The following is a 26,477-nucleotide window of genomic DNA, read 5'->3' on the forward strand; positions in this document are numbered from 1 at the left end:
TTTAATGTGCCCAAACTGTGGGGTTGAGCAGCTTTTGTTAACCGCCTCCTTACTGTAGCTTCCATGTCGATAGTATCGAAGGCTATCATGAAGTTTGGGACAGTATCACTTCAAGCTGAGCACATAATAGCCACACTGCACACATATCAATCAGCAACAAACCTACTGGGACTATTTTGATATGATGGCAAAGCTTCATAGTTAAAACTGTTACCAATATTGTGAGGTATAAAAATAACATTGCCAAGACCAGAGGATATAAATTGTTTTTAAACTAAAAATAAAACCTGGTTACTGTTCTCTAGGAAATAACACGTCAGGCACACAATCATGTCAAGATCAGCTACCCCAAATTTTCTACTTAAGATACAAGAACTGCAGTTATATGTAGTATTTCCAATACAGGTATTGTGGTGAGGGTACTCAGGTTTTGGTGAAATCAGGCATAGAAATGACTGTCGTGAAGGAGGATGTCATGCAGGGCCACTTGGGGAAGCCAAGTTCTGCCAAGAGTAGGAAGGAGGGGGAGCAGGCTGTCCAGGCTTGGGGTGGGCTTATCTGTGGCACTTGGAGGCTGTCCCCACCCATGTGGTACCTGACACTGGTGCTGGGGTATGGGTTTGGTCAGTCAGTTTGCATAAGGGAGGGGTACTTGCAGGCTAATCACTTGCTGTCCCCAGGAGCTGGCCCCTCTGGAAGGAGCAGTCTTTGCAACATCAGCAAGGTTCCAAGATGTTAGTGCATCAAAATAGGGAAGACAAAGGCATGGCTCACGTGGGTGTGTGTGTCAAGCTCCTAGTCCTCTGAAGGGCCTCAAAGTCCTGAGATTTTACCTCACTTTGTTACTTGCTTCACGGAGTTTTCATTGTCAACAGTAAAAAATAACTTATCTCACTGAATTCAGTTATATTCCACTTAAAACAGATACCGTTGAGGTGAGTGACTCTATCTGGAAGTGCCAGCCCCATCTTTGACAAGAACTTTTGCTTTAAGTCCTCCATGCAGTTCTGTACCAAATGTCTGGTTCTTTTTCATTATATATGGTGTTGGCATTTGTTCTGTACTTCTTTGTTATTTCCATTAAAAACTTGTTTCTTGTTAATGTATAGATACTACAGGAATGGTACTTTCCTAGCATCCAAATGCATCCTTTGTTTTCAAGTGTTAAATCACATCCTTAGAACATCCGTTCTCTGTCAGTCCCCACAAAGGCCTACGCAGTGAACCTTCTGGCATCTGAGTATTTGAGATGCCCCTCTCACTGGTGTAACGGTGGCTGCTTTCCTCCCAGAAACCCCAGTGTACAGGCCTCCCTGGCCAGAAGCAAGTCCTCCGAGGAGCTCCTGGTGAGAAACGCATGACAGCTCCTTGGCACTGTCTGCAAGACCCTGAGGGCCACAGAGGCCACCAATCTCAGGGGAATTGCTGGTCCTGAGTGGGCTCATGTGCAGCACCCTGACATGGGTCATGGGCTGAGGAGAACATGGTCACCCACAGATATTCATGAGCAAACTCTCCCTTCTCTTAGTTGTTAAATTCAACATCACTCCTTCCCCGAGCCTGCCACCTGGTTTCCTGTGTGTTTCAGTTGGGCTGATTTCTATCAACCTCCTTCAGCTTTGCCACCTGCTGCTAAGTGCAACACAACCTGACAGTGAGGCGGAGGGTACCTGTGTCCTGGCTTCGCTCAGGCTCAGGCCACTGGCCAGACCCATGGGCAGTTTGCACAGAACAAAGTGAGTAAGGCCAGGTCCAAAAGGAAACAGAATTGGGTGAGGAGTCTTTTTTAAGTCAACCACATTCTCAGGACATTGCAGTGTGAAAGCCTAAGACCCTCGGCTTTAGCCCAGGGGGCTTGCCAAACACCGTCCTGTGATCCATTAAGTCAGGCCTAGAGCACCAGTTGGCCTGCCCAGTCTCACTCAAGGGACTCCCCATGGGCTGCTGTTGGCGCACATGGGCACGTGTGCATGTCACCAGTGCAAGGCTCGCTCTGTCTCCTGCAGGGTTTGAGAGGACCATCCTCAGATCTGGAGGGACTGGCAGCTGCTGCCTTGTGTGTGCAGTGAAGGAGGAAGCTGCCACAGTGCCGAGTGCAGGGGATCCTAACCCTGGGCCGCAGTGAGCCGGGCCTGCAGGAAGCAAGCACCAAACCCTGCATGGCTCCAACAGTGTCATGAAAGCTGAGATGTTGTCCAAGCTGAACTATTGATGTGAATGCTGGCATTGAGACTAGCAGCTGTTGTAGCCAGCTCGTATAGACACAGGGGATATGGTGGGTTGGGTAGGTGCTCGTTGTCATTACGTTCTAGCTAACCTACCTCATGGCCACGTCTGCTTAGCCTTGCCCATCACCCTTTTCCTTTCCATGAGCCGAAGACCTCTGAGCTGTGCATCCGGAAAGAGGATGGTAGGGAGAAGATGGCCACAGGTACTCCCTGGAGCATCTGCTGAGCTGCCTTGTCAGTGAGCCTGGGCCCTGTGTAAGAGCTGCACAGCTTCTAGACCTGTCACTCCAATCACTCCCTCTTGTGCTGCACCGACTGCTTCTCAGCTCAGGTAGGGACTGAAGCTGTTACCACTCCCTCTTCTGGGAAAACAATGCGGACACAGCTGATCAAGCCACTTGCCTCCTGTTCTCTTCCTTCCTCTGAATTCCTGGGGACCAGAGGAAAAGGCCTCCTCTTTTCACTCTGTCCTCAGCCCCGTCCTCTTCGGCTTGGCCACCTTTATATAACTCTGGTCACTGGTTTATTGAAGGGGGATGAAAGAGGGTTAGATGATCATTTCAGACCAGGTTGTGGTATTGCCATGAAATCCCACTTTTGAGCATCGCAACTGGATATTGCTGTCATTCCCTTTGTGTTCCTTGTAACAATTGTACAGTCTCCTTCTCCTGTTGACTGTCCCCACTGGGTAGATGTCACAAGCCAGTAAACTCAGAAAGACCACAGAGAAAGCCCATTAATAGAGTTAAGAATAACACACTTACTGTTTCTGAGGCTGCCTCGGGGTACAGATGGCTGCAGACAGGCCTCCACTCTCCTTTGGGAAAGTGCTCTAGGGCAGTTAAAGGCATGGAGGGCCCCATGAGACCTGCGGTGTTGCATACCTGTGAGATAGGTGGGGATGTGCTTGTCTCGGTTACGGGGTTAATGTGCTTCGCTTTATAGGAACTCTGGCTTTCCACTCTCTTGGCTGCCACAGCCCCGCCTTCCCAGTGCTTGGCTGACAGGAGAGGGGAAGAAGTAGGTGCTGTGTTGTTAGGGGCGCCACAACCTAAACGGGCCCTTAAGGGTTAAGGATAAAACGTGCTGGGCTTGGGCCTCACAAGAACAGAAGATAAAGAAGACAAACAGCAGCCCTGACACCAACATTCCAGAGACTGGCCGACCACAGACATTCTGTTTGTACAGAGAACTCTGAGAACTTCCTTTATCTTTGCTTATCAGCACATGACCAGTACCCCCTTTCCTCTTCTTTCCTTCCACTGCCCCTTCCCCACAGCACCAGCTGAAGACCAATTATATTGTGACAAGTCCCTTTTGCCTGCCCCCCTTTGTTCTTGCTGTATAAATATAGCTGCTTTGCAAAATAAAATTCGAGGCTTGATCAGAATACTGTCTTGCCTCCACTCCTTTTTCTCCGCCCGTTTTTCCTTACAGGCTGGGTCTCCCTCGCCCCCACCAAATAACAAGTCCCGCGGGTCGGGACAAGTGGCGCCCAACGTGGGGCTCGAGGTAGAGACCCTCGCCGAGACGGACCCCTGAAGCCGAAGTGCGTCGCCCGGGCCCCCTCACAGAAGAGAGAAGTTGAAGTTGAGGACGCCTCTCACCACTCATGAGAGTCACCCGTCCTCGGTAAGTCTCCCCTCGTCCGTCTCCAGAAAAACGGGCCCCCGCCCTCAAACGGGCCCCCGCCCTGAGACATGGGCTCCCAGCTCTCTAAAGAAGCGGTCTTTATTCGAGACCTAAAAGAATCTCTTAGGGAAAGAGGAGTTAGAGTTAAGAAAAAGGATCTCATTAAGTTTTTTCTCTTTATAGACAAGGTTTGCCCTTAGTTCATTGTTAATGGACCTGAAATTCACCCTAAAAAATGGCAGAAAGTAGGTCGTGACTTAAACGATAAGCTCCACAGGGAGGGGCCCGATGCGGTCCCTGCCACCTCCGCGGAGGCTAAACAGAGAAGGTTCCCTTCTGCACTCCTCGCCCAGACCACTAGCGCTGCGCTTGGGGCCTGGAGGGCACTCCCTATTTCAGGGGCTGCGACTACTCCTCTTACAAAAATCACTCAGGGACCACAAGAAGATTATAGCGAATTTGTCAGTAGGCTCCTAGAGGCAGCGGAAAGAACCCTCAGGGGCGAAGCCTCTAATGACAGGCTCGTTAAACAATTGGCCTACGAAAATGCCAATGCCTCTTGCCGCGCGGTGCTGCGCGGAAAGACGCGAGATAAAACCCTTGATGAAATGTTGCGCATGTGCCGTGATGTTGATCCCTTCACCTCTAAAATGTCCCAAGCCATGCATCTGGCCATAGACCCCCTTGCCTCCAAGGTATCTCAGGCTGTTAATCTCGCGGTGGGAGCTGCCGTCCACGCACCTCAAAATCAACATAGGCCCTGCTTTAAATGCGGCCAGCCTGGCCATTTTGCTCGACAATGTCCTAACAATCCCCCTAATAACCCACCCCCTCTTACATTCCCCCCCTCAGTTTGTCCAAAATGTAAGAAGGGATACCACTGGGCTAAGGATTGCCGTTCTACCACCGACATATTCAGTAACCCAATGCCCTCCCGTCAGGGAAACGGCCAGAGGGGCCAGCCCCGGGCCCCTCAACCGATTTCATTTCTGCCGGCCTCGGGGGACAGCCAACCAATAAACCTCCCGCCCTCCTCAGAGCTACACCCGGGAGCGCAGGAGTGGACCTCTGTGCCTCCTCCTCAACGATATTAAAACCAGAGGATGGTGTTCAAGTTTTGTCCACGGGGATTTCTGGCCCACCCCCAAAAGACACTTATTTTTTAATATTAGGCCGTGCATCGACTACTCTGAGTGGCCTTACTATACATCCCTCCCTGGTAGATAATGATTATACAGGGGAGATTAAGATACTAGCCAGTGCGTCTCAGGGCCCAATTACCATCACGCAGGGGCAGCGCCTAGCACAGGCGCTATCCTTGCCCTTAGACACCTCCCAGCCTGCCCTTAATGCAAAAAGAGGCCCCTCTAAACCGGGCTCTCCTGACCTATACTGGGTCCAAGCAATCACCAAAGAACACCCCATGCTCACACTTAAAATTCAAGGGAAAAGATTTAAAGGCATTCTAGATTCTGGAGCAGACTCCACTGTAATTTCCCGGGCTTCATGGCCCTCTAGCTGGCCTGTACAGGCCTCTCTAACCCACCTGCAAGGGATTGGCCAATCGAAAAATACTTTACAAAGTTCACAATTATTAACCTGGGAAGATGAGGAGGGAAATACTGGAACTACTCAACCATTTGTAGTTCCAGGCTTACCAGTAAACCTTTGGGGACGAGATATTCTCTCCCAAATGAAGGTCATTATGTGCAGCCCCAATGACATCGTTACTCATCAAATGTTAGCTCAGGGTTATCTCCCTGGACGGGGCTTAGGAAAAACAGGACAAGGAGACCCCAATCCTGTAATGGCTACGCCTAAACCAGATCGTTCGGGCCTAGGATTTAATAACCATTTTTTGTAAGGGCCATTGCTCTTCCTGCACACCAGGTAGACAAAATAACCTGGAAAAATGATAATCCTGTCTGGATAGACCAATGGCCCCTTCCCCACAAAAAACTTGATGCAGCCATAGAGTTAGTGCAGGAACAGCTGGCTGCGGGACACATTGAACCATCCACATCCCCTTGGAATACCCCTATATTTGTCATACAAAAACGCTCAGGGAAGTGGCGTCTCTTACAAGATCTCAGGGCAGTTAACAAAACTATGGTTCCTATGGGTGCTTTACAGCCTGGAATTCCCTCACCCGTAGCCATTCCCCGTGATTTCCTTAAACTTGTCATAGATCTTAAAGATTGTTTTTTCTCAATCCCTCTCCATCCTAAAGATTGTAAACGTTTTGCCTTCAGCCTCCCCATAGTAAACAATGTTGGGCCAACGCCCCGCTTTCAGTGGAGGGTGCTCCCTCAGGGCATGGCCAATAGCCCTACCCTTTGCCAAAAATACGTAGCCCAAACCATTGACCCTTTTCGCAAACTCTTCCCTGCCCTGTACATTATTCATTACATGGACGATATCCTTTTGGCAGGGGCCGAGGAGGCTCAGCTACATCTAGCCGGTCAGGAACTAATAGAAGCTCTTAAAGAAAGAGGGTTAAATATCTCCCCTGAAAAAATACAAATGCATCCTCCTCAGTTATTCCTAGGTTTTGAACTTTTCCCTACCAGAGTGTTTTCTCAAAAAATACAATTAAGAACAGATTCCTTACAGACGCTTAATGACTTTCAGCGCCTACTTGGAGATATCAATTGGCTCAGACCATATCTAAAATTAACCACAGGAGATCTCAAGCCCTTATTTGACATATTGCGCGGGGATCCAGATCCGACCTCCCCTCGCTGCCTCACCCCAGAGGCCAAACAGGCATTAGAAAAGGTCGGAACTGCTATCAGCCAACAGAACATAGGATATCACTCACCACAGTCCTGCCTTTGGCTGCTTATCCTCCCCACCCCTTTCTCCCCTACGGGCTTGCTTTGGCAAAATCACCCGTTATTCTGGATCCATCTACCGGCTTCACCCCCCCCCCCCCCCCCGAGTTCTAGCCACTTACCCTCAACTAGTGGCCACCCTCTTGCGCCTGGGGCGGGAGTCAGCCTTAAAACTCTTTGGAAAGGACCCTGACACTATAACCCTCCCGTATAATACAGCTCAGGTACAATGGCTAATTCAAAACGATGATGACTGGGCGATTAGTTGCACTTCCTTCCAAGGAACAATTGATAATCATTATCCTGCTGACAGATTAATTCAGTTCTTACAGAAAACCCCCATTGTTTTTCCCCGGAGAACCAAAGCCACTCCCATTGCGGGAGCCATGCTAGTGTTTTCTGACGGCTCCTCTTCAGGCATAGCAGCCTTTAGTATTAATGGACAGGTTACCCGTATACAGACAGCCTTCCAATCTGCACAGCTTGTTGAACTAACAGCAATAATTACAGTCTTTGAACTCCTAAGCGAGGTTCCTTTCAATCTTTATACTGACAGCGCCTATGTAGCTGTCTCTGTACCCCTACTTGAAACGGTCCCCTACATACGTCCCTCCACAAATGCTTCCCCCTTGTTTTCCAAATTACAAAAACTAATCATTAATCGCAATGCTCCGTTTTTTATTGGACACATTTGCGCTCATTCAGGCTTACCTGGGCCTCTCACAGAAGGAAATAATATAGTAGACCAGGCCACCCAATTGATTGCTGCCGCCCAGGAAGACACCCCCTTTGTTGCCGCACAACGAGCTCACGCTCTACATCACCTCAACGCACATACCCTTCGCCTAAAATTTTCCATAACCAGAGAACAGGCCCGCCAGATTGTCCGTCAATGCAAGGGTTGTCTGACACTTTTACCTGAACCTCACCTGGGAATAAACCCCCCGGGGGATAGTTCCTGGAGAACTCTGGCAAATGGATGTTACTCATCACCCTCCCTTTGGAAAACTTAAATATATCCATGTCTCTATAGACACCTATAGTGGATTCATTTATGCCACCCCCCAAACCGGGGAGGCCACCAAACATGTTATTCAACATGTCATAGCTCTTTTGGCCGTCATCCCCCAGCCAAAAGTTTTTAAAACTGATAATGGGCCAGGCTACACTAGCGCCTCCTTCCGACAATTCTGCGCGCAGCTCGGAATAAAACACATCACGGGTATTCCCTATAACCCCCAAGGACAGGGCATTGTTGAGAGAGCTCATCAAACGCTAAAAAATATGCTCTTTAAAATACAGTCCGGAAATACTGCCCTTTATAACACAAGAGCCAGCCCTAAAACCCTAATAAATCATGCCCTATTTGTCCTCAACTTCCTAACCTTAGACGCCTGCGGCAAAACAGCTGCTGATCGTCTCTGGCACCCGGCCACCGCCTCTGATTATACACAAGCACTTTGGAAAGATCCCCTCACCAATAAATGGCAGGGCCCTGACCCTGTCCTTATCTGGGGAAAGGGACACGCTTGCATCTATGATAATCAGGCCCAAAACGCCCGGTGGTTACCTGACCGGCTACTAAAACTCTATAATCCGCCCAGGGATCCACAGCCCTAAGACCTCGCTTCCCCTCTGTTCTCTTACAGATAACCGCCTCGTCCTCCGGAGAAGCATTGCAGAGGATGGTCTCCAGCTCCTCTCCTCCTCACGGGAATTTTGCTCTTCCTCCTGTTTCTCGTCCTCCTCTGCACTGACTCTAATATTCCCCTTACCCACAGATTAGGATTGCTGTTCTTTACACTTTTCTTCTTAGGAGCGTGTACTCTTTGCACCTGCATATAATAATGTACCTACTCCTGCTTTGCGGACTTTTTGCCTCCGTCCATACTCATCAAATATTTAATTATACCTGGCAAGTCATTAATGAAGCTGGCAATGTTGCCTTTTCCGCTTCCTCCCTGGCCGCTACCACCCCTTGGCCCTCCTTCACTGTTGACCTCTGCAGACTAGCTGCCGGAGCCTCCCCTGAGTGGGGCACACCAACCTATTTCCTTCCCCAAAACCAGCCCCTTGATGATGATACGGGTGCTTACCAAAAACCTGGATGTGAATCTGAAAGGCGCAGGAGTCGCCTTCGTGGCCACGGCCCATATATATATGCCTGCCCGGGTGACCATAGAAACCGCCAACTAGATTACAAGTGCGGTTTTCGAGAATCCTTTTTCTGTGCCTCCTGGGGCTGTGAAACCACTGGCGGCTCATATTGGCATCCCAGTTCCACTTGGGATTACATTACCTTAAAACAAAATTGGACAGGAGGCGCTTGGTGGGGCAATGAGGTCTATACTGAGTGCAAAAGAAATAACAACGCTACGAAAGGTTGGTGTACGCCCCTTCTCGTCACATTCACTCCCAAGGGAAAAGAGGCGCCCCTAGAAGGATGGCTTAGAGGGCACGAATGGGGCTTGCGACTTTATGTAAATGGGCACGACCCCGGCCTCACCTTTAAGGTCAAACTCACCAAAGAGGTGCGAAACACAGAGAGAAAAATAATTTTAGGACAAAATAAAGCTTTATATCCGGCACCCCCTCGTGCCGGCAATAAACGGACCCCAGCTCCCACAGCGGCTATACCCACCAATCACAGCCTTCCTACCACCCCCTTTTAAGCTGTTCTACTGTCTGCTGGTTCCCCCATTGGAGACACCCTTTGGTCCCTTGCCAACGCCACGGCCCAGTCCCTCGCCAATTCCTCTTTTGAAACCTGTTGGATTTGTTTCTCACCTGTCCCCCCTTTTTATGAGGGCATCGCAATTATAACTCAGGAAATCATTTATACTAATGACTCGGGCCTCACGCGCTGGATAAGCCTTCCCCAGTCACAGGTCTCTCCTGGGCAAACGCTATCTCAGTTGGCTGGAATTGGCATTTGTGTTCATGGCTCCGACTTACTCCTCCCCCCTGAACTAAGTCCTATTTGTAATTCCTCTCTTACACCTAATACTTCTTATCAATTTATGGTAGCCCCTAATGGTACTTATTTTGCTTGCTCGTTCGGAATAACGCCCACTGTCGTCCCTCTGCTATTAACACAAAATCATGAATATTGTGTAGTAGTTATGCTAGTACCCCGAATCTCTATTCGTCCCCCCACAGACTTACTTCCTTTTTCTGACTCCCCGCGCACAAAAAGAGAACCTGTGACGGCGATCACCCTTGCTGTCCTTCTCGGCCTAGGAGCCACTGGCGCAGGAACCGGCATTGCCTCTATAGTCAACACTAGACAACAGTTGTTCACCCTTAGCCTCGCTATAGATAAAGATATTCAAGCATTACAAGAGGGCCTTAACAATCTCAAAGAATCCCTCGTATCTCTCTCTGAAGTAGTATTACAAAACCGACGCGGCCTCGACCTCCTCTTTCTTAAAGACGGGGGATTATGTGCCGCATTAAAAGAAGAATGTTGTTTTTATAAAGATAGAACGGGCCTTGTCCAGGATAGCATAGATAAAGTCAGAAAAAGCCTAGAGGCCAGGCAAAAACAGAGAGAAAAAGATGAAGCATGGTATAAAAATTGGTTTTCCACCTCCCCACTCTTTTCAACATTGCTCCCTAGTCTGTTAGGACCTTTCATAGGCTTGCTCTTATTACTTACCTTTGGCCCCTGGGCATTCAGAAAAATAACAGATCTAATCAAAAGACAGGTTGACTCGGCGCTGTCAAAAGGGCCCACGGTATACTACCAACGAATCACTATGACAGAGCCCTCGGAAGAAGTCGGCGCAGCCCTAAATTTCTCCACCTTGGTCCAAGAGGGACCTCGACCTTGGTACAGCAGGTTTGGTTGGTGGTAAATACCCCTCTCCCTACGGGGACGACATAAGGGACAGAGAAATGTCTACCTTCACCTTTGATAGACCAAGGGAAGGTATGGGCATCGAGATGGGTGCAGATGCAAAGCTACTGCAAGGGAAGACCCACTAGAGGGTCCCCTCTGTCCTTCCCTGAGAACATACCTGGTTTGCATAGAGGTTGGTATCCAAATCACAATCTAAAACCGGCTCTGCCTCTCCTCCCCAAAAGATACCAAGAGCCAACAATAGATGGGCGTATATAGCCCACGGGAGGAACCAGGTCAATGTTCCCCCACTCGGTTAAGGCCCGCCTTTCTAAAAACAGAAAGGGAGGAGATGTTAGGGGCGCCACAACCTAAACGGGCCCTTAAGGGTTAAGGATAAAACGTGCTGGGCTTGGGCCTCACAAGAACAGAAGATAAAGAAGACAAACAGCAGCCCGTGACACCAACATTCCAGAGACTGGCCGACCACAGACATTCTGTTTGTACAGAGAACTCTGAGAACTTCCTTTATCTTTGCTTATCAGCACATGACCAGTACCCCCTTTCCTCTTCTTTCCTTCCACTGCCCCTTCCCCACAGCACCAGCTGAAGACCAATTATATTGTGACAAGTCCCTTTTGCCTGCCCCCCTTTGTTCTTGCTGTATAAATATAGCTGCTTTGCAAAATAAAATTCGAGGCTTGATCAGAATACTGTCTTGCCTCCACTCCTTTTTCTCCGCCCGTTTTTCCTTACAGGCTGGGTCTCCCTCGCCCCCACCAAATAACAAGTCCCGCGGGTCGGGACACTGTGTCTACAGGAAGAGGTCTAAGTTATGAGCTGTGTGCTTTCTAATGCAGTTGCAGAACAGCTCTGTCATGCCGCTCTCCCAGCTGACAGCACCTGGATGCTTTTGGGGAGCCATCAAGAGGCAGGTAGTGAGGCATCCACTGTGTGCCTAGAACTAGGCTCCTCGCTATGGGGAAACAGAAAAGTAATGAGACATGGATCCTTCCTCCAAAAGCATAAAACAATAGCTTACAATGTGCTTTTCATTTCTCATTTAAAAATTAGAGACTGTAAATATTATGTTGGTATTAACCTAATGTCCTTTCTTAGGTCTTCATCTTTCCAAGAAAGGCAGGCTAATTTGAGCTTTGTTCTACTGGGTAGACACCGCTGATAAATGACAAGCTCAAAGCAAGACCCTGGCAATGTGGTGGCTCTTGAAATGGGCCCTGCACATTGAAGGAAACTGCTTGAGCAAAAGGCATCCCATAAACACTAACTCATAGCACATACGTGAGGGAAGAGCCTTGAACACTGAAGGCTCGTTTGGCCTAATGAGCAAAGCTTAGATTTCCTCATCTCAGCCTTATATAAATAAACCATAGTCGCCGATGACACCTATGTCCCACAGACCTACCTGTGAGCAGTGATACCGAGCACTGCCCTCACAAGTTTTCATTCTAGAAATTCACAGGAAGCCCCCTTACTGAAGGGTGTGGGGCCCCATCAGCAGACGGCTTGGCCACAGACCACTACTTTGAGGTATGGCCCCAGCCCAAGAGGGAAACATCTCCACCAGTACGCCTCAGTGTAGTGAAGATGGAAAGAGTCAGACAAACCCTCACATCTGAGTCCCAACGAGAATGATGCCTTCATCAAGTGGCCACTGAGAAAGACCTTGGTGTCACATGCTCATGGAGACATGTATTAGACATGCGAGTAGATACCCTGTTGTTTCTAAGAGCCAGGGGCTCTCATGTGAAACGAGCTGCCACTTGGCCCTCACCACGTCCTATGATCCAACAAATACCATACCGACTGGACTGTTGGCGCCTGCCATCGGTATCCAATCCATGTAAAAAGGACAGACAGGTCAGGTTGGAGCAGATAGTCCAAGTCTGCATGGCGCTGAAGTGGGAAAGTCTTGTGTCCTTCTGGCACACATGGTGTTAAAGGGGACTGTGACTCGAGTCTCTGAAGCAGCTTCTTAGGTGATTCTATGGCATCTTCTATGGGTACCATCCGACACTGCACAGAATTGGTGAGATACGCAAACCATATTGTGTTACTTGAAAATTTGTAAAACTTAATGTGCCCTAATGGAAATGTAATGATCATGTTTATGAAACTTATAAAACAATTTCATATTTACAAATGCTTTAAAATAATAATTCACCCACTCCTACACCTGATCTGTGAGCAGTTGAAATCATACCTGTTTCCCATGTAAGGAACCAGATGTGCAGATAAAATGCCTATAAGTCGATTTGGAACAAGGATGTGCGCTTGTGGTTTTAAACCTCCAGCCCTCACAAGTTCGCCTCACTGCCTCCCTCCCTCCTAATTAATTCAGCAAAGTGGCTTACGTGAATGTTTGCACAGGGTTCCACTCTTAAAATGAGCAGGACCAGCAATGAAAGCTGCCATGGAGGGGCCCGTCAAGCCAAAAGACAAATAGAAACCTGAGCAAACCCATTTCATAACTAGGCCGCTGTGGCTGCGACCTGACCTGGAGTTTGGCGTTCACGGCTGGGTCACTCAGGCCGGGCCACACAGGAACAGACCCACCTGCTTAGAGTCTGAATCACTCCCACACATGGTTCCTTTTCAGGGTTTAGGAGGCGGTCCCCCCTGGGAAGTCTCCAGAGAAAGAGGAGTTTGGAGCAAAAACTAAACAGGAATAGGAAAGTGCTTACTCAATTCAAATTGTGATCACCTGGGTCCCTCATCAACACCCTGATGCATCCCATTTGTGGGCAGGTATATAGCTTATCACCAACCACAACTGTCACACCTCGACCGAGAGTCTGAGCAGACCCTTCAGACACAAGTTGCTCCTGCTGTCTGTGGCTGTTTGGCTTCTAACACAAGGGACACACTATACTTTTCAGTGTGATAGTGTAAATAAATTGAATTACATGTGTTCTGAAAACACCAACTCACCTTAAAGAGGAGCTTACTCATTGGAGAAAATGACTACTTATTAAATTTTGGTGAGAAAACGGTAAAAGAAAAAAAAAGAATATTAAAATAATCCAGGATGTAACAGAATATCCCCTAAGCTAAAGAAAAGCCTTACAAATAGAAGTCACTATTTTAAACATAAAAAAATATTTTCATATAAAACATATTGTTAAATTTGAAACTAAGGCCAAACTTCCTTATAAAATAGCCTCTAGGATACTAGCTGATGTAACAGGGAATCAAGAGTAAGTGAATGTTATAATTTGTATCAATGGTTTTTAAACCTTAACTTTTTAATTACTCTTAACATCTCTCTTGGTAGTAAAAAAAGATTATGTTAAGAATTTCGGTTCCATTCTGATCTTGAACAGAGACAGGTAGATAGATAGATAGATAGATAGCTATCTTTTTTTCTGTCAGTTTTTATCCATCTTAGAGACTTTTTGATTAACAATGAAGTTTGGACAGCAAATCAGAAAACACTGTCTATGGTGGCTTTAAACTGCATTTTTTAAAACCCAGAATGTTATCCAGAGCCATTTTAGGCAACAATATAGCCCAGGTGTAAACAGCAGGAACTCACAGTCCCTTGGATGTTCCAACCTCTTATGTGGGCAGAGCCGCTGCTCATGGACCCAAAAAGTCAAGGGAAACGCTGAGGGGAGAGGACGTGAATGGGAGGGAGGGTAGGCGCTAACATGGAACCACACACGCTCCAAGCGTCAAGTTCCCATAGAAGCCACCACCTGGTGTTTTTACTACCACTTCTCAAGGGCAGCTGTTGTCATCCAAGGACTTTGCCCTGCACTTTCATTATGACAAAATACTCCTTTTCAAGTTACTTACCAGAATTGGTATCAGCAAACACTGTCATAAACCTCTGTTTCAAGACATGAGTTTCAGTGCAGCCTCGAGTTTCCAGTTTAAGTAATATGTAAAGCAAATAGGGCTGCCATCATTTTATATGGCAATAGATATGCAAGAATGAATATAAATTATTTTTCAGGAAAACACAATTGCTAATCAATTCAGAAGCTTTCCAGACTACAGGGACGTGGGCCCTTCCTGTGGTGTAGGGCACCAGTCCCCTGAGGTCTAAAAGGGTCTTCGACGGCAGCTGGCTGTACCATCTCTGTTTTCTTCCTATTTAAGAAAAAATATAGAACCTGGACATTTAAAACATCATCAATGCAATGATATGTACAGATTCTCACTGGATCTTTTAGAATTTTGTTAAAAATTGCGAAGGTCATGAAGAATACAATTACTGCAGCTACATCATTTGAAAAAGTCATATAAATTATGCTGCTAAAGACAAAAAACACTGAAACATAAGCATCACAATGTGACACAGCAGTAACTCATAACTATTTAATATGAAAAATTAAATTTAGAAAGTTATGTCAGAGAACTTGGGAATTTTTCACTTTAGCAAAACAATCTATATATCTCCAACTTCTATGATACAATAAAATACTTTTAAAAGATAGGACATTCAAATGCTTCATTTACACCAATATTGCCCACACTAAGAAAAGTGACGCCCTTAAACGTGAACTGCTCTGCATTCTACTTTATCTCACATTCTAGCCCGCAGTCAGCACTATATGTTAGACAATTACGTGCTGACAAACGTAGAGGATCCTGGTCGAAACACTGGTTCCCAGAAGTAACATACATCATATTGCTTGAAACAACCATATAAAAGTGGACATCATCTATGCCAACAGTGACCGTGAGGACAACGGGCACATGTTTTGGCAGGGCGCAGAGTTCATGATGCTTAATTAAATAAACGCACTCTGACTGAAGCTAGCATGATACGCGGGTGTCTAGGTCAATTACTGCAGTCTCTTAAAGTTATAAAAATATTGTATAAAATACCACAGGCTTTAGAGGGTATAACTTCATGTGGTTCTGATGCTAGCAGCTGAAAAGTGTTTATAATTTAAAAATAAATAAACTATAGAGGTAAACCAGTTACAAAACAGCAGAGGACTACAACGGCCACGAGACTGGACAGAACCGCGTCACTACACAATAGCTAGCAAAACGGTGAGGCAGTTGGATCGAAAGTTTTAAAAACCTCTTTCAGAGACTTGTCATCTGTCTCCCTACTGGGGTCATCGTCAGGACTGGGGCTTGGCTGTCCCGGCTGCCTTGCCAGTCGTGGGTCGCTGTACTGGGGTCTAATTAAGCCTGTCAATGCCTGGATGGGGAGACTGTGCACGGCGGGGACCTGGCCTGCACAGGAGCTCCTGGGGACATCATCTGCCTGTGGGTCGGCCGGCCCATCGACAGTGACTTCCCCATCTGGAGTGCTTTTCTGGAGCAGGATCTCTTCTCCAGAAGAAGGCTCATTTTTGTCACTACTTTCTAAACCACCCCCTTCTCTCTGGTTCTCTGCATTTCCTGCTGCTGGCTCTGGTGGAGGTGATGCACCCTGTTCCCTAGGGTCATACAAACTTATGCCCCTGAGAACTGGACTTGGAGTCCTCAGTGGAAGGCCAGCGGAAGGTGTGAGTTTAGGGGCGTATGGAGGCCCAGCCCCGGGCCCACTGCAGCTGGTTCCTGCTCCGGAAGGCTGTGAGGCACCAGGACCCAGCCTGGCTAAGTGAAGTGTGCCTTGGGATGCATGGGACTCCTTCAGGCCTGCTTGCTGAGACACCGCATTGTGTAGTCTGTGAAGTCTGGGGTCGCACTTTTTGTGCAGTCTGGGGTCTCCTAACTTACTTGTTGGACTGTGCATGTCCCCAAATGGTTCCAGGTAGCTGTCTCTGTTTGTTGTGTTCATTGTGGCTTTGGCTGCTGATTTTGACTCCGTGGGTGCTGGGCCTGGATGTAGATCTCCTTTTGCACTCCACAACCTGCTGAGCCTCTGGTCAGCTATCAGAGGGGGCAGCGGTAAGCTGATGGAAGACACAGGGTCAGGCTTCGGTAGAGGAGCTGGGAGCAAGTCTTCGGGGGCCCACACCACGTGCCTGGAGAAGGCAGGCCTGCTGAGGACAATGTCCATTTTGATGTGACTGAACTGCCTCAGCTGCGACCTTGGATCCTGGAGCATGGCCCCAGGGGCAGGGTCCAGTGGGATCAGGGAAGCCTTCTCTCTTAGCTCCCTCTCCGCGTCCTCCTCTTCCTCCTCACCTCTCCCGTGTGTGACTGTGGTGCTGGCCTCTGCGTGACCTGAACCGCACTTTGCTGGCCCAGCTGAGCAGCCTATGTGCCCACCCCCACTCCCCCGCTGTTTCCTGGGGTCCCACGCAAGCCTAAGGCCCTGGGCGGGAGCCTCACAAGGCTTTCTACTGTCGGGCCTGGGTACAGTCCTCAGGCGGGGGTCCACAGCTGGGCCCCCCTGGCTCTTCTCTTTAGTGAGCCTTGGGTCAGCACGCAGGCCTAGTTCCGAGGGGGCTTGCTGCCGGGTCCTCAGAGTTTCTGTCTGTTTCTGTAACGTCTTCAGGATGGACCTGACGCCACTTCCTTCTTCCTCCTCGCTACTGGAGTACCAGTTGACGGTGTCATCTAAATGCAGACAGAGACTTGTTACAAAGAATGAATAATTTGCATCTGGCCTTAAGTAAGACTAAATAACACATACTGTTTCTGAAATAAGTGCAGTCTAACTCCAAGAAAGTGTATCATAGAGATGCCAGTTTCAGCCCCAGAATAAGGTAAGAAGTGGTGTGGGAGTGATCGAGCCAGTCTTTACACTCCACACAGGAGGAGCTATGACATTAGGACAGGGCGGTGTCCTCAAAGCATAGACAGTTGGGGCTTTTGCTCCAACTGGCCATGACAGATCAAGGAGGGAGATACTCTGGGAAAGAAATACTAAAGTGTTTTGGGTCTCTTTAATTCAAAGAACTCTTATGCTCTGGATTTATCAGGACAGTGAGGGAGAGATTAAAAAAAAAAAATCTAGAAAGCATACAAAACACCCACCACGATGGTTTAGGAAGCAGTGGAATGGAGCAAATAAGGGGCAGGCAGAGCCTCTCCGGCAAATTTTCTGCACTTCCAGATGTGTGGCTTTTGTGAACATACTAGCTATTCAAACCTTAAACTGGAAATAGCAAACAAAGCTAACATCCTAAAGACATAGGACACTATGTCACAATGGCAAAGTGTTACTGGTGTCTCAGTGTCTCCCTGGGAAGATGGCTTCTTCCTCTTGTCTAGCTTCCAGAAGCCCAGAGGTGGGCTTGTGACTCACTTTGACTATTTCTGTAGAGTAACTTCACTCCTCATAGGATTTTGCTACCTGACCCAAATAGGTAAGATGTTATTTTATTCTTACTTTCATATCAATATCTCTTGTAAGTGAATAAATCCTTTTTGGAATGAGAATGAATGTGGAACAGAAGGGAAGCAGATGGCAGAGACAGGCCAGCAGAAAGCAGGTATTAGGTAGGAAATGATCATTAGCAGCTTTTTATCAAAGGACAGGTAAGATTTGTAAAGGTAGTAAAGTTTACAAAAAGAAACACAAATAAAAAAACCTACCTGGTAAAGACTTTTCTGTATGGAGAAAATAACCCTCATAAAGCATCCCCAATTGTTTACTATTACAATATAAAATTTATATCATCTAGAAAAGTTTTAATTTTGTTTACGAAAGCTCTGTAAGACTTCATAGCAAGATTACCATTGAATGGCTGTTTCGTAAAATTAAGTTTTAGCACTTAAAGGAGTAAAGATAAATTGCACAGGGAATAACTCATTAGGAACTCCTCACTTCCCTGTGGTGGTAAATAAACATAGAGTAATACTACCTTCTATGAAAATATAACAAATAATGTTCACATAATAGCTTGTAGTTACCTACTGTTACCTAGTTTTGCATGCCATTCATACAATTTAAGTGGCCAAGCATATCGATTTTGTAATTCATAAAATGGGTGCTTCAGGCTTTTCTCTCCTTAACTGAATTACCTAATTGCCATCCATTTATCAAAACAATCAGGTCAGGTCAATTTAGTGTCGCCACATAATCCTCCATATCAAAAATTGTGTTCCGTCATAATATGGCAGAACCTGACATCACAGCCTATGCCCATAAAACTTTCTCTAATAATTGAGTCATCTCAAACTGGGCCTAAAAGTCAAAGTCAAAGTTCCTGAACCAGAAGGCGTCCTAGTGACCAGTCTGCTGCCCCAGCCTCGTGGCACTTGGGATCCAGGCCTTCCCACGACCTCTGCAGCTGACTGCCAAGGTGCCCATGGCCCTGGATGCCACGACTCCAAGAAGACAGGCACTACGAGGCTGACTACAAACAGAAGACAGTTCAGAAGAACTCTGTTCTCAGACTTCACCCTGGTCAAGACCATTTCAGGGGCTGAGAGACCCAAACGGGTGAGAAGCCGTCATAAGGTTAACCTGACACACCTTCTTCCTTGCTTGGTGCCCTCCGAGGCTGGGTGAAGCTTAGTTCCTCGTCGTCTTGGTATTTCTGAGTAAGTCTGACAAAAAGAGCTCTCTGCACCGCAGCGGGGAGACCTGGTGCAGGCAGGGGGCGGGGGCCTGTCATGTTGCTGCTGTCATCATACCCACTTCCACCGGAAGGTGAGCCTTGGACAATTGGGGGCTGATGCCGGGCAAAGTCACTGTGCCACATCCCATCTATATACACAACACAGAAGAGACAGGTGCTGATTTAGCACAAAACCCCACTACAGAGAACTATGTTGAGTTATTAGGAATTGAAGCTCTAATAATGGTGACATTTGATTTTCAAGTTACTGTGTGAGCATGCATATTTTAACCCATTTTCCGTTTGCCCTGAGAACACTCGCCTGTGGTGCTTGAGGCTGCAGCATTTAATCCAAGATAACTCATAGATTACAGTCTTAGCCTCTCCCCCAGTGTCTACCATGAAATATCTTTCTTTTCTTATTCCTTTTGCATTGCTCTAGTATAGTGATAGACTCTGGAAACAAATGCCATCATTCTATTTATAGCTTTCTGTTTTCAGTAATGGTATTTCATTTATGAAAATAGTAATTCCCAATGGCTGAAAATGTCCGATCCTAGAAAACGTAGCATTCCTACCATGAGACTAACATTGTGCTCCAATAGCTGTTAGCCGAAGAGTCATTTATGAATTTTATTTATGTGTTCACTTCTGTTACTTTAGGATTAGAGACAAGTTCTGTTTAGGAATAACTCCAAGAACATTTTATATTTTATTTCACATTGAAAACCATTCAGATTTGCTTCAGCCTCAAAGAGCGTCTATGTAATAATAAATCAACGCAGGCAGCAAGTGGCACTTTTTTTTTTCTAAATGGGAAATGGGTTAAGAAATTATCTAACGTGCTACTATTACAAATGTTTGGCTAAATTTAAAACATATTTTAAGGTCTTGATTTCATCACATTTTACCTTGCTTCATTTAAAACATACACTCTTACCATATTTTCAATGACAAGTAGGACTCAATACTTTAAATCAGGACCAGGCTGCTTCCAGAGGTAAACTCACCGCTGGAGTTGCCGGGCGTATGCAGACCCTGCGCTGTGCCATGCGGGTGGCAGCCTTCATAGAACTCAGCGGGGCTCTGCAGGGGCTCGAAGCCTGCACTGGGCGGCCCCTCACTGGGCCCTTGCGTGTGGGACGGGGCGCGGTGGTTCTCCCCTGGCACGTTTGCCATGCGCTCTGTAAGGCCCGGGCCCTGGTAAGCACCACACAGACCCGGCGCTGTCAAAGGCGCCTCTGGCTGAACGAGGATTCCGGCTTGGCTGTGAGGTCCCCCAAGTCCAGGTGGGCCAGGCGGCAAAGGTGGGCTCCATCTGGCACACGGATGATGTCCAGGGGAGCCTGGGTGCGCCACAGGGCTCTTGTGTCCCTGTGACACAGTAGGCCCAGGGCCTGGACTGGACCCAGAACTACAGATATGCTGAGGGTGAGGGCTGCCTTCCTGAAATTGTGGAGCTGGTGGTGAGGCACTGCTATAAAATGCTGGTGGCCTGCGGATGGAAAGGATACCATTTCTTAGTGCCAAGGAGAGAGGCAAACAAGAGCTCCACATTTCTAGATACACTGGTTGCTTGTGTTTTTCTCAGTCAGAGCAGACTCCTGTTTCTACGCAGCAGTGTCTCTGGGTGCCCTATAAGAAAACGCTAAGCACCCGTGCCTGCCTCCCTTTTAGCTGTTTTCTTGACTGCTGCTATTCTCAGCTGTTCTAAAAGTTACTCATTACAACACTGAAAAACACAGAAAAGGGCAAAGATGGGTAAGAATCCCCTCCAACCCTACCACCCAGAGGATGAGTGTTTTGGGGGCTCTCCTAGAGCTGCCATCTAGGGTGGTGTTAGGGGTCCCGAGATGAAGCAATGGCCGTGGTGGGGCAGAGGCGGGGACCGGGAAGTGAGAAGGTGATGGCAGTGCCAGATCGCTGCTGTCTCCATGAAACTTAAAGACCAGAGTAATGTGGGCGCAAGTTTGTTCCCTAAGGACAATCTCAAGGGGACAAAGTGCCGCTGTTTGTGAAAACCATAACTTACTTCTTCCCAATTTTATGTGCTAAATCCACAGTGGGCTTTACAACTATTTCAAAGAGAGATGGAATTTTCTTGAAATCCTCTGAGAGCTCGGTCTGGAAGTCGTCGTCGGGGTCGGCGCAGGGGCCGTGCTCAGCCGGGGTGGGCAGGAGCCCCACGCCAGGGGGTGGCTTGGGCAGAGGGGCTATTCCGCGCCTGCGGAGCTCTGCCAGCTCGCGTTCGTCCTCGCTTGCGCGCCCCTCCTCCGCCTTCAACACCTGCATGCAATGGGCAAGGGTGACTATGTTAGAGCACACTTTCTTCCCCATATCCAAAGCTGTGAAGACTTCGGCCAACTGGCTTCTTTAACATTAAAACGTAAGTTGAAAGGGATCATAGACAGCTAACTCAGTTTTGATCAAGAGCATGAGGCTCAAAGACGTATAAGATATTTCTTAAAGCAAATTAGCTTTCTAACGTCACAAGTTGAATAAAAGATTCTCAATTCTCAGCCTGATATTTCTGCTTTTCTAATACACTGTATTAATGAAACATTAAATGACGAGTCCTTGACTGCTCAGCCGTTTGATAAAATAAGATTTAGAAACTATGATTCAAGGCAACTGACTCTGTAGAGAGCTAACAAGTAATGGAGATGCAGAGGGATCACTCACTTTGTCCAAAAGTTTCCTCGTTTCTTTAGTAAGATCATCATGTGAAAATTTACAATTGTCTCCTTGGTAACATTTTGCTCCACTGTGATAAAACTTGCACGGAAATTCATGTAAATAAAATTATTAAGGAACAGACCAAACAAAATCGAACTCTAATATTTTAAACCAAAAAACATAACTCTGTTAAATCCACAAAATTGTATTGCTATAACCTGTACTGAATTTCCTATCATTACATCAGATAATTTATTTCAAGATCAAATATCTTAGTTATATAGCAAAATATTCAGAAAAATTTTAAATCTCTTACTCTATTAAAACTAGAAAACCTTTTAAAGAAAAAATATTTATAATGGTTATAGTAAATACTATATAGTATTTAACTATGAAAACCCTATAACTTTCCACAATGAAATAAAATACTATACAGAACAAATAAGTATAACAAGTGCTTACATCTATGAAGAAAATGATAGGCTTGGTACATCATGCATGATAACCCCATTTTAGGAGCTACTGACTAATTTTACTTAAGGTTTTAGAGACAAAATTCTAAAGAAAATATTAAACCTAGAAGCACAGTGACAAATACACCATTTTCAGGTGGTGTATGTTTAGGGATTTCCTGGGTGGTTTTAGGAGCTTTATTACTGTAATCATCACACTTATAAGGTCAAAAGAGGAAAATCATATAATCTTCTTAGCAACTGCAAAAGGCAACTGAGAAAACTCAAAATCCTCTTGTGATTTAAAAAACTCTTAGCAAAATAAGACTATATGTAACTTGATTTTAAAAAAACTACAGCCACAAGCCCAAGCAAGTGTGTTATTGTCAAAGCGTGTATTATAATCTGCCACGACCACTATTATTTAACACTATTCTGGACGTGTAGCCAATACAATTAAAATTAAATAGGAAGTATAAATTATTATTATTTACTGATGGTATGACTCTGAGGGAAAAAAACAACAGACTGAAAGCTTTCAAAAAAGTTCAATAAGGTGTCTAATTTTTAAAGAAATACATCACATCTGAAAAAATATTTTTTCTTTTTCCTGAATCTCTCTCAAGTCCCTTTACTGACCTATAGGAGGTCCCCTACCTTCTACTTTAAAACATGTTGATGAAGAAAGAAGGATTCTCTGCCCTACTAAATATCAAACATACTCTTACAAAGAGGAATGGTCAGACGCACCTAGTGTAACAGGCCTAGAGGCAAAACTGTGTGCCCAGGAAATTCAGGCTCTTCTGTTCATGATGACATTTTAATCAGTGAAAATGAGACACTGAGTTAATCATTTGGGAGAAAAAAAAAACAAGCTTCTTACTGCACCTCATATATTAAAACAGACTATATAAATTAAAGATATAAAGTTAAATAAAAATATATAATTTCATAGTCCTGGCTGGATCACATTTTTATAAAGAATTGTGTGTAGAAATAGGTACACATGTACACATCCCCTCATACATTCGCCTCCTAGCATTGGACATTACCTGAAAGACTTTAAGCCATGTCATTAGCATGGCTATTCCTGAAAAGTGAGATTACTCAGGGTTTTTAAAAAAGTCAGAGCAAAGCAGAGCAAATAACACAGTGAACTCCCTCCCTCATGTGGGCTACCTGAGCTCAACAATGTTCATTGCCTGACAATTCTGCGACACTCTCCTCACAACTCCCCTTGAAAGACACGTGGATGTTGCAAAGCACATCCCAAATACATTTAACCTGTAAATATTTTGGTATTTATTACAAACAGATAAGGAATAATTTTAACAAAAACAACCTTAACATCAACCTGAAAAATTAATACATACATTTTACCTATTACTCTGTCAATATACAAATTTCTCAGGCCATTTCCAAAAAGTGTCTTTTTATAATGCCTTGTTCACATCAGGGGCCACACACAACCCACAAATGGCATCTAGCTAACATCTCTCTCAAGTCCCTTTACTGACCCATAGGAAGTTCCCTACCCTTCTACTTTCCTATCATTTTTGTTAATTTTAATATTTTCATAGATGTTGAACACTCCTTACTACTGCACCATGTTAGAGGTGTTTAATGTCTGGTTGTTTTTTTAGTGCTGAGGCTGATCAGTTGGTGCAGGTGTCATCAGTTCAATTCATCAATTATAAAGTTTCTCACTGACGTTTCACCTGATGATTTTAGCAGCTGTCCTTAATGCTGCCCAGACCCATTGATTCATCAGAATTTGCAAATGGTAGGATTGTGTGCTTCTGCTAGACACTGCCAAGCTCCCTCCACCAGGGTGCAGCCTTTTGCATTCCCGCCAACAAGGTCTGAGTGTATCTACTTTTTCACAGCACTGCTAACAAATTTTGCTGTCATATTTAAATTTTTCTGAATTTCTGCAAATCTGATAGCTGCAAATGGAATCTCTGGGCATCAATTAAATTGCATTTATCTTATTATGAGTAGGATTGAGCATCTTTTTATATGTTTTAGGGCCATCTGCATTTCTCTTTTTGTGAATCATCTCTATCTTTTGTCCCATTTTTCTTCTCAATTTTTAGAAACTCATACATTAAGCTGTTATCTCTCTGTAAGTGATATACGTTGCAAACAACTTTTCCCATTTTATTATTTACCTTTTACTTTGCTTGTGACATATTTTTGTTATGCAAATTTTAAGATTTTTTTAGTCAAATTTTCAGTCTTTTCCTTTTTGCTTCTGGATTTTAAGTCATATTTGGAAAAGTTATAGAAAAACCCACCTATGTACTCCTCCAGTATTTGTATGGTTTCGTTTTTACATTAGGTCTATGGCTACAGGGATATTTTTTTACCTTCTTTTTTATATTATTTTTTCGAACTAGACAAGACTATTATATAATGTATCTGGAAAAACAAATGTGAGAATCTTCCAAGTATCACAATGTGCTGGTGAGACAGAAACGATCACAGCAAAGCAACACAGACATGAGGGCAAACAGACCCACAGAGCCAAACACAAAGTCTGGAACAAAAATGTACATATAACATTTCTTCATGATAAAGATGGAGTTTCAGATCAGTGCGGGGGGCAAGGGGAGGCTCCATTAGTCATGAATGGTAGTTAGTAACCAGCTAGATATTTGGGGGTGGGAGATTCATATAGAAAGATACATTATGTACATATTTTTAAAGGACTACAGACATATAGTGAGGTATCAATTTGAGTGGGAGCGAGAGTACTTAAGATGTACAGATTTCCTAAGAAAGAATATACAGTGTTTATCATCAAGTGTGGCGGGGGGTAAGATTTAATGAGATTTTGGTTTTATAATATTCAACATTGACAATTTATTACTTATGAACCTAAGTAAAATAATTAAGTCGTAAAATAAATATTGTGCCAACTATTCTTTCAGGAAGCACAGTCTCCTGAAATACTTATAAGCTAAATATATTAAATAAATATAAAGTACCTTTATTTCATAGATTTTTTTCCAAAGGGAAGTTATTTCATTTCCCTAAAGAATAAAACTCAGTTTGCCCTTTGGAAGTACAAAGGCTGACTTGACCTGGTTGATATAATGTGCTATTTTAATTTAAAAACAAACTAGGCTTTCTAGGTTGTACTTATGATTTTTAAAACCTTCAATGATGTTTTCAAACGTTAATATTTGGTTAACATATTTCCAATAAAGGATATTATGCATATAAATGCAGTTCTCTCCTTTGGTACAATATCCTTGTAAATAAAATTTGCAGATCTCTTTTCTCTTCTCCAACTCTGCATCGTGATCAAATTTACATTGATCTCCCTGTTCACAAAAAGAAAAGGAAGGAAGAAAAAAAATCACTGAATGTTCTCTGTGGCATTTCACAGTGTAACTATGGTTGATTATGAGCTAAATGATGAGCTAATAATAATTCAAACATTCGTTAGAGTCTGTGGCCAAGATGCTGGGCATGGCTCTGTGCAGAGGCAGCGTAGTGAGGTCACCTCACAGGACCCTCCCCTAGGTCCTCCTTCACTCACCATGTCCAGTTGAGCTACTGTGGGGACTTATTTAACCCCTTGGTGTGGCCACGTTTACAATGGGGACAATAAAGACTAAAACACTTAATATTAGTAATCCATTCCTAACAGGATGTACCACATAGTCAGTATTGCATTTGTTAAAAAAAAAAAACAAAAACAAAAACTCAATTTCTACAAATTATATTGTTGTCCCAGAATATAATTAAATGAGTTCTGGTGTACAGTATTTCCATGCAAGACACATGACTTTACCTTAATGCATCTCCCTTCCAGGAAGTATTTACAGATTTGTTTTCCTTTGTGTTCCACTGTGTGCTGATTAATAAATTCCTGAGTCATAACCTTCCATTTTTTCCCTGGTTTATTATACTGCAAGAAAAAGTTTCATTTAAATGCAACATATGAAACATTAAATAAGTATTAAAATACACCGTCAAATGGACCTGGAAAGTGGGACAAAGCAACTATTCCAAATGGTCAAAACTGGACATTCTGAGGCTATTCATTTATTTGTAGGGAGATTTGTTTCTAGTAAACTGCTTATTGCTACTAGTGGTTGCAAAGAACCCTATTTCTATTTTAATGAGGATGCATAACTACATTTAAAATAAAATTATGAAAAGCTAGATAATGAACAATAATACTCAATTTTGGCAAAGAACAATAAAATATGCACTCTTGTGTACTGTTGATAGATATGAAAGATTTAAAATATCCATATTATATGACACAGAATTTGTACTTTTTAGGATTATTCTTAAGGAATTATCGGGGAGGCACACAAATATTTATTCATAAAAATAACTACTGCAGCATTACTTAC

The 26,477-nt window shown here is 44.9% G+C and overlaps 1 protein-coding gene across 1 annotated transcript in view; it reads right to left on the reverse strand.

Moving 5' to 3' along the window:
* Positions 1 to 14,865: 14,865 nt before the first annotated feature.
* The window catches only part of ZC3H6 (zinc finger CCCH-type containing 6), a 42,396-nt gene continuing 30,784 nt past the window's right edge, over positions 14,866 to 26,477 (reverse strand). Inside the window, exons 6-12 of the mRNA XM_016126101.2 lie at positions 25,907 to 26,023; positions 25,322 to 25,433; positions 21,659 to 21,768; positions 21,009 to 21,262; positions 19,987 to 20,471; positions 18,892 to 19,125; positions 14,866 to 17,027 (exon numbers count right to left, since the gene is read on the reverse strand). Of these exons, the coding sequence (XP_015981587.2) occupies positions 15,553 to 17,027; positions 18,892 to 19,125; positions 19,987 to 20,471; positions 21,009 to 21,262; positions 21,659 to 21,768; positions 25,322 to 25,433; positions 25,907 to 26,023 (2,787 nt within the window). The 3' untranslated portion in view covers positions 14,866 to 15,552. The remainder of the gene's footprint in view (positions 17,028 to 18,891; positions 19,126 to 19,986; positions 20,472 to 21,008; positions 21,263 to 21,658; positions 21,769 to 25,321; positions 25,434 to 25,906; positions 26,024 to 26,477) is intronic.

The sequence above is a fragment of the Rousettus aegyptiacus genome, unplaced genomic scaffold (genome assembly GCF_014176215.1).
Source record: "Rousettus aegyptiacus isolate mRouAeg1 unplaced genomic scaffold, mRouAeg1.p scaffold_m13_p_7, whole genome shotgun sequence".
Classification (NCBI taxonomy): Eukaryota; Metazoa; Chordata; class Mammalia; order Chiroptera; family Pteropodidae; genus Rousettus; species Rousettus aegyptiacus.